Here is a 16,985-nt window from a genome sequence, read left to right on the forward strand (position 1 = left end):
TAGTGACTGAAGTTATGATGGACACCCGCAAGCTACTTACGACCCAGTTCTGAAATTCTAACATCTCCCCCTGATCACATGGCTGCATTTTGGGTGCTCCACAGCTGGCCTGGGTTGACAGCCATTTGTGGTGTTCCTGCTCTCGTGACAACATGTTTGCTGGAAACAGGTGTTTACATTTGGTTTCTTCCAAGAACTGCCCCATAGTAAACAATGGGTTTAACAACCACCTCCAAAACGGCTGTAAAATTGGCTCCAGTCGTGTGGTGACCCATTTTATAATCATCACAACCTATAACCATAATGGCAGACTCCACTGTGGTTGTAATTCAAGCACTAGCAGATTGTGCACTGTAGTAGATTGTGATAAGGAAGAGGAGAATTCATAGAGAAGTTTAAAAGTTTTCTGAGTATTTCATATACGTTGTACTAGTGATTGCTGCAGGAATTACTTTCTGCTTGACTCAGCCTTAATCCCACCAAGTGGGACCCAGAGAAGACAAGCTGAGCCGAAGACCTGAGCAGGCAGAGCGGCAGAGGAAGCGTCCCGGAAACAGGCTATGAAGAACGGCCCCATTGAGCCTGCCAGAGCTAGAGAATATCCCTCCCTAATTCTAACCCAAGGCTAGTTGCTTATGGTGGCAGAAAGAGGAAAAGCCCCCCACTCTAGAACCTTATATTGAAAAATCTTACCACACAATATTCTCAGTATATCCTAAAACCAGATGCTTCATTGATTGTGTTGGCTGTTTTGTTTGGTGAAATGTTGCAGGTTTGTAGGTTGGAGAAGGTAAGCAACATTGTGTTGCACTGAACAATGTACCTAACAGAGTTTGAACACCTTGCCAGCAAAGGCTTGGGTGGAAAACATGGTCCTTTCAATCAGATGCCTTAATAGAGTTAGCAGATGAAGAGTCGGCCCTCCCAGCCTCTGCTTGGAGCAATTGACATTCCTTGTATGGACAACCAACTCTGAGTCTTCCTTGCTAAGATATTGAGAAACCAGCCCATCATTTTCTGCAGCATTAAGACAGCACTGGGGGATTCCAAAATAACCAGTTCCAGATGCTGTAACACAGGGGTCTCCGAACTTGGGCAACTTTTAGACTTACAGACTTCAACTCCCAGAATTCCTCAGCTAGCATTGTGAAGTACACAAGTCTTTAAAGTTGCCAAGTTTGGGGACCCATGCTATAAAGCAAAATGTTGAAATAGGTACAGTAAATTATTACTGAAACCTGGCTTGGCCACAGCTTGCTTTCTATAGATGTCTCACTTTACAGGGATGCAAAGATGTAACAGACAAGGAATAGAATTGTTTGTGTGTTTTGGTTGAAAGCCAATTTACTCTCCGAATGCTCCCTCTCACCAGATACCATGGGGCACGGGTGTCAAACTCGCCACATGATGTGGTGTGTTGCGATGTATCGCGACTCTTTGCATTGCTGGCAATGGGGTGGGTGTGTCTTCAGTATGATGAAACCAGCCTGCGGGCCAGCAATTTAACACCCCTGCCCTGGGGCCTCCTGCATTAATGCCTGCTGACCCTCTCTCTTCATCCAGCCTCCTGGCACACACATTTTGGCCATATATTTTATATTGACTGCTTCAGATATCCTGATGAAATGCTTTTGCTGGGTTTTAGCTCATCTTCTTCAATTATTTGAGCATCCCAGATGGGATCCCTCCTTCTTAGTGTTGAAACTGTCCAAAATGTCCTGCTTTCTCCAGCCAATTGGGCTCAGTTGTGATCCTAAGTTGAAGGCTACTTGTCTAGGCTTCCCTAACTTGGCCTGGAGATGTTAAGACTGCAGCTCCCAGCATTCCCAGCTGCTCTGAAGGTTACCTAGACTGGTTTCTTTGCTGGGAATCACCATACAGGTAGTCCTTGACGTAGGACCACAATTGGGACTGGAACCTCCTTCACTATGTAATGCAGTTGTGAGTCCTCGCATGACTGTGCCTGATTTTATGACTTTTGGGGGGCTCCATTAAGAGAGTCCGGCTTTCCCCCTTGACTGCGCTGGTCAGAATCCAGCCAGGAAAGTCCCAGAGGGTGATCAGGTGACCCTGGGAGGGAAATACATGGCAGACAAAATATATAAATAATGTATTGAAGGAGTAATATGGATTGCCCTTTGAAATTGAACGTATTGAACGTAGTGGCGCAGCAGTTAGAGTGAAGTACTGCAGGCCACTTTAGCTGACTGTGTTCAGCAGGTCAGCGATTCAAATCTCACCGGCTCAAGGTTGACTCAGCCTTCCATCCTTCCGGGGTAGGTAAAATGAGGACCCAGATTGTTGGGTGCAATGTAAATATATATATATATACATTGCTTACTGGTGTACACCGCTTAGAGAGTGCTTGCACTTAAAGCGGTATATAAGTCTCATAAATAAATAAATACATACATACATACATACATACATACATACATACATACATACATACATAGAAGTTACAAATGGATAGGGGATGACAAGAATTTTGAGAAAGGAGATAAAGATAGTAGAAGGAAACAGGAATTAGAATTTTATCTATAGGACTTAAGGATAGCCAGGAGGAAGAATAAGAAAAGTATAAAGTTGGTTTATTTGATTATGGATAAATAACAATTTGCTATCTCTGGTGATGCTTAATGGTTACCTTGATTGGATAGCTTTTTTTTAATGTTTAACTGGGTATAATAGCTTAGCTCACAATATTTATGTTGTTATTTTTGATAGGTAAGTAAGGGTTACTAATTCTGGTAATGTTTAATAGTGTTTAATTTTTTACAACGCTTAATTATTAATTGGGATTAGGTTTTGATTATTAAAGAGGGATGAGCAGGATTTAGATTAAATGGAAATGGAGATTATATATTTATGTTGCTAGGTATCTCTTAATTTTTACTGGACTTCTGCTGATTAATAAGGAGAGCTGAAGATTTAGAAATGAGTTTATAGGAAATGGGGTGACATGGAATGAAGAAGTATTTGGTTATATTTTAAGAGACAGTGATAAGTTCTTAACATTGAATATTCTTGCTGGGGATGAAGGAGGAAGATTCTTTTTCTTACTACTTCCTTGGGGGATTTTTTTTTCTTACATTTTTTTCTTTTTTATGTATTTCTGTACTAAGTTCTCGTATTAGTTTAACCTGCTTAATATATTTCTTAATAAAATTAGTAGGAAAAGTAAATGCATACCAGTTGTCACGTGCCTAAATCAGGATCACATGACTATGGGAACCCATAACAAGTCACTTTTTTCAGCGCAGTCTTAACTTCAGTTGCTTAAATGAATGGTGGTAGGTTGAAGCCTACACCTACAAGTGCAACAGAAATCTCTTTTTCTGAATCTGTCTTCCCGCTCTCTTATGGGGTGGGGGTGTTATGTACAGATACGGATTTGGTCTGGGTTTCGTGGTGCATCGTTACCTGGGCGAACTTTTACTTAAGAGAGAAAGCCTCCAGCAAATTGGGAAGAAAGAACCTACAAAGCCGATGGTCAGCATACCAGCCATTCATCATTTCTGACATTGCTGAGCTGGGAATATTGAATGGGAAGGGTCAACCATTGCAAGAAAAATAAGTTTGTGCATTTCCATGTATCCCAGAAATGTTTTTAAGTGTGCTTTGTGACTTCACAGCATTTTTATTATTTAGTTTGGACTTTTTAGAGAAACATTTTTTTAAGTAAAACTCCCCTTGGTATGGGATAGATTATAAATTTTAGTAAATAAATAAAAGGATGTCAAATAGCATACTATAAAACTGAGGGGATGTGTTGATCTGTACAAAAGGTTGGATGGATTACTGGCAGCTAACAGGGACGTCATCCAGGAAAGGACACCTTCAGGTCTCTTGGTCCATCCGTGGGTCTCCTACGCACGAAACTGACTTTCTGAGCAGGTTACCAAGCCCAGATTGCTGAACTGATTTGGTTCGTTCATGGAACATAGGATAATAGAGTTGGAAGGGACTTTGGAGGTCTTCTAGTCCAACCCCCTGCTCAAGCAGGAGACCTTATACCATTTCTGTTCAACTCTCAGCTTGAGTCTTGCAGGCGCCCATCAAGGTCATTGGGAATATGGGAATGCCCCAAAGACAGGCACTTCTCAAACCTAATGTAGGTATATGGAAAGTAGCTATGGGGTTTGAGGGCATGTAGTAAACTATCAAAAATGAAGCATCAACTAGTATTCACCAAGTACAGGCAGATAGTTCAGCTACATAATTAAAGTTTTCTTAAAAAAAAAAAAAAGGATTATGAGCAGACCCTGGCAGTAATCCAAAATTCTAATTTCTGACTATGATTTAATTTCAATTTTAAATAAATCGGTTTTTAATTTAAAAAGAGTGAGCTTCATAACATTAGCAATGATTGCAACATTAAGCGCAGTGCTCACAATCTAGCAATATAAAACATTATTTATATCTAAATCGTAAACAGCCTTTTGAAATGGATTATGCTTTTTCTCCCTATTCTAATACAACCTGGAGGGTACTAAAAAGTGTTGTGTGAAATTAACATTCTGCTGACTTTCGCCTATAAATGAGAAGCGAGCTATTAACATTTGTGTATTTTCATTATGTAAATTGTGTTAACACATGCCCACAAATTGCCACCAGCGATACAATAATTTTCTCTCAGTGATCATAATGTGTCCAAGTGAGTCATTTTGATTATGACATGCTAATTACATATTGCCTCCCCTTTTTTCCCCCCTTTTCAGATTCAGAAAAACCAGGGATCTTTAATGGTAAGCTTTATGAGTTTGGGAAAAAAATTCACTTTTCTTTTTCCTGATGGCTGCTTCCTTCGCATGCTTGAATGCCTTGTTTTAAACTTAGCAAATTGCATTTTGCGGAAAAAGCAAACCTTTAACTGCCTGTATTAGATTAGGTACCATTAGAAATAATAGGACATCCTGAGCCACGATGTTTTTATAAGTTTGCTGCTGTTGATTAATCTTGCTGTATTTTATTGCATTAATGATTTTTCCTTTCCACTCCATGTAAAGATATTGCATATAGCCTAATACTTTTCTCCCCTGTCCCCCACCCCTTTCCATCACAGCCTCTCCAGTTACTCCAGTGCATTGTTGATGAGGTGAGTCGCTGTCTTATGTGCTTTCACTCCTAAAGTCATCCCTAATGGACTGGAAAGCTTATATTTTGTTTCCTAATGAAGCACAATGGCCCGACATCCTCAACAGTGAGACAAGTTGCCTTGTGCGGCTCTGAGCCGTCGAGCTCCGCTCGGCCTTGTTCTGCTTTGTGCCATTTTCTGAGTCTTCCTATTGAATTCTTGGGGAAATGAGGCTGTTTTCAGGAAAATCTCTCTCTTTTTCTTCCCTCTCCTGGAAAAGGGAGACCGCGGAACCCCTGGGTTAATTGACCGCCTCTCCGCCTTGCGAGAGGAGGCAATGCAAAGAGAGGCAAGCTGCGATTTGGCTTCTGAAGGAGGCTTGCTTGAGGTGTGCAAAAAGGGAGCCCCATTAGTGGGGGTCAGAGTTGAATTGTAAACAAGAACACATTGAAAGGAGGTGTCTTGTTGGAGTTTGGCTGGGGGAGAAAATGGTTGTTGACACGTCTCTTTTGCAAAATCTGGATCCATTGCAATCATTTAATCCCAGTCTGGAGGTTTCCTACAGGAGCTTCAAGATGCTGGTGTCTCCTTCAGCACAAGGGCAAATGCCCATCAGTTGCCCTGGGTGACCGAAATGGGACAGCTCGCCCTGGCCAACTCCCCGTGGTCAACTTGCCGCAGCCAGCTCGCCCTGGCCAACTAGCCACGGGACAACTCACCACGAGGCAATTCAACAAATATAAAAGTTAAATTAATTTCGACAGAACTGTGGCCAATAATGATAATATAGTCAATCCAGAAATAGAAGAGTTACAATAATTTCAACAAAAACGTGTTCACCAAGAATAAAAGTACCTGAGCGAAAGAATTAATACAGCATTGAATTGTCCCCCGTGGTGAGTTGTGTGGCAAGTTGGCCGTGCCATAGACCCCTGGATGACCAAGGACGGCCCCTGCATTTCAGAGCGGAGGCGGGGTAGCAAAGGGCTGGATGTGCCTCTTTCGAGATACAGGGAATGGCAGAAGGGCCTCCTTTCCTTGAACTCGGCGAACCCTCAAGGTCAGGCATGAGAGCTCCCTCCCTCAGTGGACCCTTCCCGTGCTACTACCAAGCTCTCTGTGGTGGGGAAAGTGAAGGAATCAGGCAGGACAGGCTGGAGCTCCTTTCGGCTCTCACCAAGTCTTTGCTGGAGAAGGAAAAAGCAGGAGTGTGGGGGGGTGAATGGGAAGGAGGATGCAGCCCAGGGACCTGGGAAAACCAGTGAATGGAATCTGGAAGAAACTCCGGGAATTGCAGCGAGCTGCAGGAGGAGGTTGTTGAAGCCACTGGAGGCAAGATGAGGGATCCAGAGAAAAAATCATTACTCAAGTGAGAGGCTTTTCTTTGTTGTGAGTGCAAGGTGACAGGATCTGGGGAACAAAGGAGGGGAGGGGCATATCTTGAAGCAGTTACTCCTGAATGAAACTGAGGACCCTGCGCAGAGGAGTTGGGTTGTATTTTGAGACACAGACCAGATCTCAGATGACTATCCAAATTCTTGAAACATGATGGATTCAACATCCATCCTGAATGAGCTTGTACAGTTGATGAATAGTGATCCTTGTATGCTTAAGAAAATTATTTGGCCAAATCTATCTTAGAATTTCAAAATGTCCATGACAATCTCATACCAGTATATTGTACTGTGGGGTTTTGGTGCTCTCTGAGCTTGGTGGTTTTCTTGCAGACATTTCATTACCAAACTAGATAACATCTTCAGTACAAAAACCACTTGCACAATTTTAGAGACTCCTGAATGCCATGAAGGAATTTCAGTTGATAAGCTTTGCTGTTAACATTCGTATCTGATATGAATCCAATAGATCTTTGAGTTCTTGCAAAATGTGAAATGTTCACTTGTTATGATTTGAAGACATAGATAAGACGCCTTTAAGGATTCAGTCAGTTATTGTCTCCTTGACTCTTGCTCATCATATATAGCTTTTTTAAGCAGGAAAGAATGGATTGGGTGAGTCCAAAGAATAATATAATTTTCAGTTGAAATGGAGGTCATAAATATGTTAGTACATTAAAAAAGATGGTTGGCTGCTGATTTGCTTTTATAATAGGGGTCCAAACTAGAGATTCTCCCAAAGCTGCTGAAATCCAGTGCTCTACACAGAAGAGTCGCCATATAGGAGACTGGAGGGTAGATGGCCTATTTGCGATGAGCCGCTGCATTTGAATTCCAGATTTTTTCCTGTTAAGTCAGAGCTTATCCTGCTCACAGGGCCTCCCATGAAATAAACCAAGACCTGTATTATGTAATACAGTCTGGGCTGAGACAGAGAGCAGAATGGTGGAGAAAGTGCAGCAGAGAAATGATATATTTCCAATACAACCAACCGGAACAAATACTGTCCCAAAGGTGGTTTTTCAAAAGACAACTGGACTTCATTTTTCCTTGAAGACGTTTCACTTCTCATCCAAGAAGCTTCTCTAGTTCAGAAACTGAAGAAGCGTCTTGGATGAGAAAGGAAATGTCTTCAAGGAAAAACAAAGTCCAGTTGCTTTTTGAAAAAGCACCTTTGGGACAACCATGACTTGGATGACTGAGAATCTGCATAGACAGAACAAATGCTCTTTTCTGACAGGGCAACTTCACGACTTCAGTCTTTAAAACAGATTCAGCAAGTTTATAAGTGCAAATTACTCTTCAACTATTGTTGACTTCTGAAAGGGCAGCTGCCCTTCCAGACAGAGTTCAGCATCCCAAGATCAGATGTCAATGCTTTCTGTGGTTGTAGGCCTGGAATGGAGAACGTGCACCGTTGATGCTGCAGAAATCAAGTGGGAGGGAGTGTGTATGTATGCTCGTGTGTGCATGCATGAGAGAGAGAACTTAGACCATACCGCATTGGTATAATTCCAAAGATGATCACAAGGGATAGCTTCATGCTTCATCTCCTGCAGGAGGAACCCCACGCTTAGCCCCATCTAAAATCTCCCACCTCCAGACCACCAACCCCCAAGGCAGGCGCTGTTATTTCCCAAAATTTGCCTGCGTAAACAAGTCCAGAGACTTCTCGTGGCCGCTCTTCTGTTCCATTTGCTCTCCCAGCCTCCGGTGTTTTTCCTAACATATGCCCCGCTCACCCTCGAAGCTCCCTGCCTCCAGTCATGAGGACTATGAGCTTCTCTTCTTGGGCGCGTGAGCTGCGAGCAAGCGAGGAGCTCTGAGGAGCACCACCTGCTCCTGCGTGCCATGCGCTGCAGAATGGGGCAATGAAAGCCCCGCTGGCTTCTGGGCTCCCTGCCTTCAGCAGGCGATGAATGCCATTTCTCCTCAGGCCCCGGTGGGTGCCCTGCCGATTTCGCTTCCCTCAGTGCCTGCCTCCTTCTCTTCCTGCTTTCCTCCCTCAGCTCTTTTTAAGATGCAGCCCTGTTGGGGGAGAATAATTGTCCCCACTTAATGGGCTCGTGTCTGTGTCTCTTTCTAAATAAGGACCTCATGAGAAAAAGTCTGTTTGCTTTCCGATATGTTGCAGCTGCTGTTGTTTTCGGCACATTCATGATAACGCAAGTCTTAGCTATTAAAAGTGTTTAGTGTTCTAAGACTGATGATCTTGGGCCAAATGCTCCCTTGTGCGCCAACTTTGTGAGAGCAAATGAGGACTGGAAAGATCCTGAAACTCAAAAGGGCAAAGGGGGAGCCACATTGCCACGACCTGCAGCGGCCCTTGTCTAGCAGGGTCCCCCACACACACACCTGTGAGCGGGTGACGCGCCATTCCCCACACGTGTGTGAGGTCCCGGGGTGTGGTCCAGAACTCAGTCTCTTTCTCAGAAAGTGAACGGGGAGTGTTCGAAGACCTCTCCGATGTCTGAGACCTCAGTGGGGAGGCCTCCAGAAGAAAGCAGGCCCAGATGCTTTGCAGCGAGAACGGGCCTTTTGGGAATTGCCATTCCGGTCACAATATTTGGAAAAGGGTACCGCAGAGCTGGAGGAAGTGCCAAAGAAGGAGACCAGCGGGAGCAGCCGCCTCAGCCGCCTCGCAAGAATAGCTTAGAATACCTCTAGTGTGGAAAAAAGGCCACCAAGGGAGTGGGGGAAGCTGGAAATACAGGTCATCCTCGACTTACAACCACAATGGAGCCCAAAATTTCTGTTGCTAACCAAGACAGATGTTAAGTGAATTTTGTCCCATTTTATGACCCTTCCTGCCACAGTTGTTAAGTGAATCACTGCAGTTGTTACATTAGCAATAGTTGTTAAATGAATGTAGCTTCCCCATTTACTTTGTTTGTCAGAAGTCACAAAAGGGGATCCTGTGACCCCGGGACACTGCAATTGTCATAAATATGAGTCAGTTGCCAGGCATCTGAATTTTGATCATGTGACCATGGAGATGCTGCAGTGGTCATAAGTGAAAAATGGTCATAAGTCACTTTTTTTCAATGCTGTTGTTAACTTTGAACGGTCACTAAAGAAACTGTTGTAAGTGGGGACTACCTGTATGTAGATTCATGCGAGGACCTTTTTCTCCTTCTCATAGGGCCAGTACATGTCCCTAAGAAGGAGGCCCATTGGCAAGGCAACAGTCAGATAAAGCAGTATTTCTCAACCATGACCTCTTGAAGATGGGTGGACTTCAATTCCCAGAATTCCTCAGATAGCTTTGATGACTGGGGAATTCTGGGAGTTGGCGTCCATCCATTTTCAAGGGGTCAAGGTTGAGAAACACTGAGATAAAGAACACTTCAGCCCAGCCCAGCCCAGCAAAATCAATGGGGAAGCCAGATTGACTTAACAGCCATATTACTAACTTATCAACTGCAGTGATTCACTTAACAACTGTGGCAAGAAAGGTCTTAAAAGTCATTTAACAAATGTCTCACTTAATAACAGAAATGTTGGACTCAATTGTGATTGTAAGTTGAGGACTACTTGTAATCTTCTTCGCCGCATCCATTTCCCATTTATTCAGTTCGGAGATTAGTCTTGTTTTTTTCTGATATGTTTCATATCGCACTCATACTTTCCCTTCCTGCAGTCGTGCGACTTCCATTCTTATTTAGTAATAGTAATAGTAGTAAAGTTGGAAGGGACCTTGGAGGTCATCTAGTCCAACCCCCTGCTCGGGCAGGAAACCCTACGCTATTTCGGACAAATGGCTGTCCAGTCTCTTCTTAAAAACTTCCAGTGTTGGAGCATTTACTGCTTCTGGAGGCAATTCTTTCCTTTTCCACTTTTCCCCCAAGATTCGTTCTTGGCACTAAAAGTGGTTTGTACCCCATTCAGAACTCTAATTATCCTTACATCTTTCACTAACATTCTGAGCCTTTCACCATGAACAGCTAAATCGTGCGTACTATGCATTTGGATTTCCAGTATATTCTTTTGCCATGCGGCTATATGAATTGACTTATGCTTAAATCACACATTTAACACAAATGTTTCTCTAAGAGATAATCACCAGATAGCTCCATTATCGTTTATTCTTGGGTCTCAGGATGGCTCAATAACTTTCCCCCCCTCTGTTGTCTGACTCCCATCCATTCGCCCACCACCCACGTGTCATGGAGCAAAATAATGTTTCCCACCTGGATTGCATTCTTTCAGAATTGTATTTTCTTCCAAGCATATCTGTGCTATTCTTTGCAAACTAGAATATCTAATTTAAAGACAACCTTACAAGCTAAAACACTGTTTCCTACATCTCCCCAACCAAGAGGTATATGTACAATATAGGCAGTACAGACCAGTCAGAAGGAAACAGTTCTTCACACAGCGTGATTAACCTGCAGGATTCATTGCCTTGAGATATATTGACTACCAATAATTTGGATGGCTTTTAAAAAGAAATTGGGTGAATTCCTGGAAGACAGGTCTATCTAGGGCTGTTAATTTTGAACAATCATTGTTATCTGCAGCCATTGTTAGATGCAGCAGGCCTCTAAATTACCAGTTGAAGGAATTGTGGCTGGCATTAGCATTTGGAAGAAACGCTCAACAAAGTGCTAAAGTAATTGGAAGAAAAACCAAATGCTTCACAGAAGAGCACAGCACCTCTCAGAAGGATGAAGGTTCTTGTTTTATGAGGAAGCCGGCTTTATTCAAGATCCCAACAAAAATAGTACTGGTAGTCCTTGTTTAACAACCACAATGGGGACTACCATTCTGTCGTTACGTGAATTAAGCAAAACGGCAACTGTTCTTATGATCTGACTTCAGCTTTCCTTTGCTTTCACTGATCATCCAAGCAGGTTGTTCATGAACTGAAGAAGCTTCTTGAGTGAGAAGTGAAATGTTTTCAAGGAAAAAACCAAGGAAGTCCAGTTGCCTTTTGTAAAAGCACTTTTGAGAAAACCATGACTATAGACAGCTGGTCACCAAGTTCTTTCTGTCACTGTCATAACTGCAAATGGACACTTTTACAAGGCAGACTCTAAATAAGGACTACCTGTAGTCTTTTGGCACCTGCAAGAGCTTAGGACTATTATCTCTCTAGGCGACTTTCCCTCTTCTAAGGCTACTCCTCTTAGTCCTCTCTCTGTTTTGCTCATCTGCCCCCAGATCTACTACATTTGCTTCTCTCCTGTTGAGGAGAGAGCAGCCCTTGGGTGACCCACCTAAAACTCCGGGCTCCACCTTCCCTGTTCTATTCTCCGCCGTTTCAGGGTCAAATTCCTCATGGGGACAAAAGACGTTTCCTTCATATTGCCATGATGTTCAGTTAAGAGGGTTTCACCAAGTGGTTATAAATGGACAGATCTGAAATGTAGCCCCTTAACTACCAACCTCTAAAGTGGCTGGCCCTTTGAGAGATTGTCAACTGCTTCAAGTCTAGTACACTGGAGCACTCTCAGCCCTGGCTTATTTCTAAGATCAATCTTCTCTTTGGCAGAAACGCTTTCAAAAACTTCCAGAAATAGAGAAGGGTGTGGAATGTGCACCCCACCATACATTTTCTTTTCTCTGATATTAAATGCATTTGCACTGAAGAGAGTCTAGTGTCAGAATGAATCTATCATTACTTGTACCCTATTCCAAATGTTTTCTGCTGTTCTCTTTAATGGGGCCCGAAACTGTGACCTTACCTAAATGCAAGACTCAAAGGCTAGATGGAAATAAGGTGAAACCACAGGTAGGAATAGCTAAATAATTACCTTTAGACCAACCTGAGAACCAAACCTTCCCAAGAGGCCAAACTCATTTAAAGGTTCCTAAAAACTCAATCTTGCAAGTGTCAATGGACGTACTTGATTATATGCAGCAGAGTTTTATGAAAGAGCAATAAACAGGCTGGCCATTTGAACAGAAGCCTTGTGGTGGAGCCAGGTTCTGGGAGGGGCTTCAAGGTCCGGCCTTCCTTATTTAAAAAGATGAATGGAGAGAAGGGTCCAGGTTGCCAAGCTTTCTGTAGCAAGGGTGATGCAATGGCAGCTCCTTGGTAGGGTCGAAAGCAGTTGGCAGCCATCAATGCCAGGATGCATCTCTTAAAAGTTGGCAGGAAGTCGAGGAAGGGTGAGCAAACCTTTTGAAAGAGACATTGCTGCTCAGGTTGCAATAAGGAACTATGTCCTAGGCAAGGGCTCATAATCACACCACTAGTTGAATCAGTAATGACATAGATATAACTTAACCAGCACACAGACACACAAACACCCACCAACTAGAAAGCAAGACCCCACTTCAGATTTTCCCAGCCTACCCCAGAGTAGGACCTCAGTGCCTTTCTAACAGATCTAGCGGATGAATTGATACTGAAAGGGCTCCATAGAGCTAAAACTGTGAGAAGGGTGATCCAGAAGCCAAAAAGCACAGCAGTAGTGCAGTCTCCCTTCTTTCCAGTGAGATCCTTCTTGTGGCTAGATGCATATATGAAGCTGATTCTGAGCAGCATTGTGTGGATCTGCCCGCCCTCACACACAAGAAAACTATGTGACTCAGCCTGCTCGTCTTCCATAGAGCCTTAACCTCTTACAAACCTTAATATTTATTTACTACTAGAAACTGGAAATAGAATTTGAAGCTTTTTAACAATTACTTTAACTTTGAGGAGTGGGTGGGATGGGGAACCTCAATGCTGTTAGCTCTCTGTCCCTTTCCAACTGCCGCCGTCCTATTCCCTGTTCTTATTCTGGGGTAGATCTCCAAGATGCTGGGTTGATCCCAGATCTTCCAGATGCCATGATTGTTTATTGTTAGCGTTTAATTAACATCTTTACTTATTTCTCAATATTTTCTCGAAATAAACCTTGCAGGAAGAAAACATTGTGTGTGAAACATGTATTGAATAGGTAATACAGAATATAGATTCCTAGCATGACTTTAACCCTGCCTCTTCTGGAGCAGTTATAGACTGTGGAAATTACGGAGAACTTGCTGATCAAAGATACAAGGGAAGGGATGAAAGGATTCTAGGCAACAGCTCTTTGATCACTGGGACCTCTCCCCCCCCCCAAAGCTTTCCTGCTGCGGTGCCACCTTTGAAAACCTGAAAGGGTGTCCTTCAGATCGAGCAGGACAATGGGCAGCTTTGAAGCAGGGAATCCAATCACTCCTGGGCAACCTGCCCTCTTGGGAGGCTGCAGAGCCCTCAGGAAGCACAGCTCACCTCGGCCTCTGCCCACCTGTTCCTCCTCGCCCTCCCTTTTCCTGGTTAAGGGAAGAGGGGGAACTCCTCAGCACAAAGACACAGTGGCTGCGCGGTTTTCTCGCACAGGTATGCGGGTCGTCCCTGGCTGCAACCGTTCATTCGGTGACTGATCAAAGGTACGACCACTCCTCACATTTACAACCATCACAGCATCCCCACAGTGACATAATCAACATTCAGACGCTTCGCAACCAGCATGCGTTTATGACGGTTGCAGCATCCCGGGGTTGTGTGGTTGCTATCTGCAATCTTCCCAGCTGGCTCCTGACAAGCAGAGTCAATGGGGAAGACGGGTTCCCATAGCGACCGTGTGATTCGCTTAAGAACCGGGGCAAAAAAGGTCATAAAATTGGCAGCTCATTTAACAATTGCCCTGCCTAACCATGGAAATCCTGGCTCCATTTGTGGTTGTCAGTCAAGGACTACCTGTACATATGCACACGCAATAACACTTGGCTATTTTAAAACTTTTTAAAAATCTTTTGTATTCCTGAATCTACGCAGACACCTCCTCCCTGAAATGGAGAGTTGAGGGTATGAATTGGAAATAAAAACTTCGGGTCTTGGACCTCGGGGACTAATCAGCTTCCTTGTTCCCAAATTGGAAGGGCCCCCACTCTGTTAATTTGCATCACCGCTCTCTCTCTCTTCCTTTAGAAACTCGGTAAAGACACATCTCTTTTCTCAGGCTTTTAATAGTTAATTATTTTATTATTCATGTTTTAATTTACTTGTTTTATCGTTTGGTACCCGGCATGTGAGTGTGTATGCAGGCCTCTGCTGATTTAAATTGCAACTTGCCTAGAATGTTCATTTTGAGCAGAGCCAAACACAATAATTCTACAAATGAATAGATCAAGTAAATCATACATAATCAAGTAAATAATTAAAATCTGGAGGCCTTGTTTAATCGTCTGCATGTCTGTGTGATCAAAAGCATTAAGGAAAAGGATCAGAGGTGGCTGAGGAATGGCCTCGGCCAAGCTTCCTGCATGCGTGGAAGCCTGCCGGCCCCAAAATCAGCCACTTCCGTCCACTTCGATCACGTGGCTCAGCCCATAGCTGGAGGGCTGTCACATCCACAAATTAAATATTAGGGAGGGAGTTTAAAGTTCAACCTCCTCTCTCTCTCTTCCCCTCCCCCTCAGATTTTCTGCTCCGTGCTTTGCTTGTTCTGCTTGAGTGCCTTACTGACGAGTGCTAATAGCAAAACGCCACACCGGGGTCTGGTTGGCGTTTCCCACATATTAAACATTCTGAACTTGTCCTTTCGCTCAGAGATTGTGCATAATTAATAATTAAACAGCTTCTGTTGTAATGGGTTGACCTTCTTGAACTGTTCATTATTCACAAGGTAGAGGCAATCACTCAAAACAACACTCCCGGATGGTGCGTCTCTGCGTTTGTCCTGCCAGCGTTCAGAAGAGTCAGAGGGTTGCGCTGTGTGAGAACCAAGGCCGCCTCTGTTGTCAGCTTCTCAGGAGGCCTGTGTGGACCTCGGATGGAGAATAGTGTTAGGAGAACCGGCCATGGGGCTGATTTGAATCCTCACTCCTAATTTGTACATCCATCAAAAGTTGTTGGAAATTTCTGGATCAGATCTTGCTGGAGCCAAAAGCTGCTGCTTGGCCTTCAGCCAGACGACTTGTCTCTCTCAGGAGGGTTTCTGCCCTGCCCAGGATTCTTCAACCAGAGCAGAAGGAGCTCCGGGGCTTAGTTTGGATTCTTGATTGCTCGTGAGGAGTCTCTCACAAAACATCTACCACCATGGGGCCAGGGACGTGGTATTTGCATAGTGGCTGCTATGGTAGCACCTGTCCAGGAAAACAAGACCTGCATGTACGTAGGAAAAATGGACTAAGACCAGCTTCTCAAGCTGTCTCAACCTTCTGCATAGCTGAGGCGATGCAAGTGTTTAGTTCAGAGGCTTGGTTGGAAAAAAGAGTCCACCGGCCTCTTATGGGGAAGGAGATCCTAACAGAAGAAAATTTCTGGAGCTCAGGGTTGAATTGTGGGGTCCTTGGTGCTCTCTGAGCTTGGTTGTTTGCTTGCAGATATCTCATCATCCAACTTGGTAGAAATAGTCCTCAACGACCATAATTGGGAATGGAACTCCCTTCATTAAATAATGCGGCCTGGAGACTAAAACATACGAAGAACGGCTGCAGGACTTGGGTTTGGGTAGTCTAAAGAAAAGAAGAAATAGGGGAGACATGATAGCAGTATTCCAGTATCTGAGGGGCTGCCACAAGGCAGAGGGGACCAGGTTGTTCACCAGAACAACAGAGGGAAGGACGAGAAACAACGGTTGGAAATTGATCAAAGAGAGAAGCAACCTGGAACTAAGGAGAAAGTTCCTGACAGTGAGGACAGTCAACCAGTGGAACAGCTTGCCTCCAGAAATCATGGGCGCTCCATCACTGGAGATTTTTAAGAGGAGACCGGACATTCACTTGTCTGAAATGGCATAGGTTCTCCTGTTTGAACAGGGGGCTGGACTAGAAGACCTCCAAGGTCCCTTTCAGTTCTATCATGTCAGCCAAGACCAATTTTGCCACCCTTTTTCACCACAGTTTTTAAGTGAATCTGACACCCTGCATTTGCTTGTCAGAAGCCAGCTGGGAAGGTTGCAAATGGAGATGACATCACCCTGGGATGTTGCAGCCATCGTAAATACATGCTGGTTGCCAAGCCCCCAAATCACATGGCCGCAGGAATGCTGAATGAGAACTTTTCATTAGTCACTTTTTTCGGCACTTTTTTGAACATTCGCTGAATGAATGGTCATAAGTCAGGGGCTACCTGTAACATCATTGTCCAGAGAAGGAAGGGGCCAATGACTTTACCAAGTTGGGTCTTGAAATTTCTGTAAGCAAACAACCAATTGAGAGAGCACCAAGGACTCTGCGGGGGGGGGGCTTGCCTGTCCTGCTGGGCAAAGAGGTTTCCTAAATGTGGGACAGTCGTTGTCGCCGGATCTTCACTTCCAAATTGCACAGAGGGCTCACACCTGAAAAGCCCTCAAATACGCCATATTAGCAGGCCTACCATATTAGGTCTGTTATAAAGAATATTGTGGAAGGCAATGGTCTCCAACCTTGGCAACTTTAAGACTTGTGGACTTCAGTCCCAGAATTCGTTAGCCAGCTATGATGGGAGGCAAACACCCACAAGGAATTCTAGGAGTTGAAGTCCACAAATCTTAAACTTGCCGAGGTTGGAGACCCTGGGTGGAAGGCAAACGCCGCAGGCAGCCCTGAAAGGT

General features: G+C 44.0%; 1 protein-coding gene across 8 annotated transcripts in view; it reads left to right on the forward strand.

Annotated features, from left to right (window-relative positions):
• MAP2K5 (mitogen-activated protein kinase kinase 5) overlaps positions 1–16,985 on the forward strand; it is a 128,114-nt gene that overhangs the window by 85,241 nt on the left and 25,888 nt on the right. For all 8 annotated transcript variants that reach the window (XM_039369649.1, XM_039369651.1, XM_039369654.1 and 5 more), the window contains 2 exons: positions 4,722–4,748; positions 5,066–5,098. In XM_039369649.1, the coding sequence (XP_039225583.1) occupies positions 4,722–4,748; positions 5,066–5,098 (60 nt within the window). The remainder of the gene's footprint in view (positions 1–4,721; positions 4,749–5,065; positions 5,099–16,985) is intronic.

Source organism: Crotalus tigris, unplaced genomic scaffold, assembly GCF_016545835.1.
Source record: "Crotalus tigris isolate CLP2741 ecotype Arizona unplaced genomic scaffold, ASM1654583v1 scf7180000021179.819088, whole genome shotgun sequence".
In the NCBI taxonomy this organism is placed as follows: domain Eukaryota; kingdom Metazoa; phylum Chordata; class Lepidosauria; order Squamata; family Viperidae; genus Crotalus; species Crotalus tigris.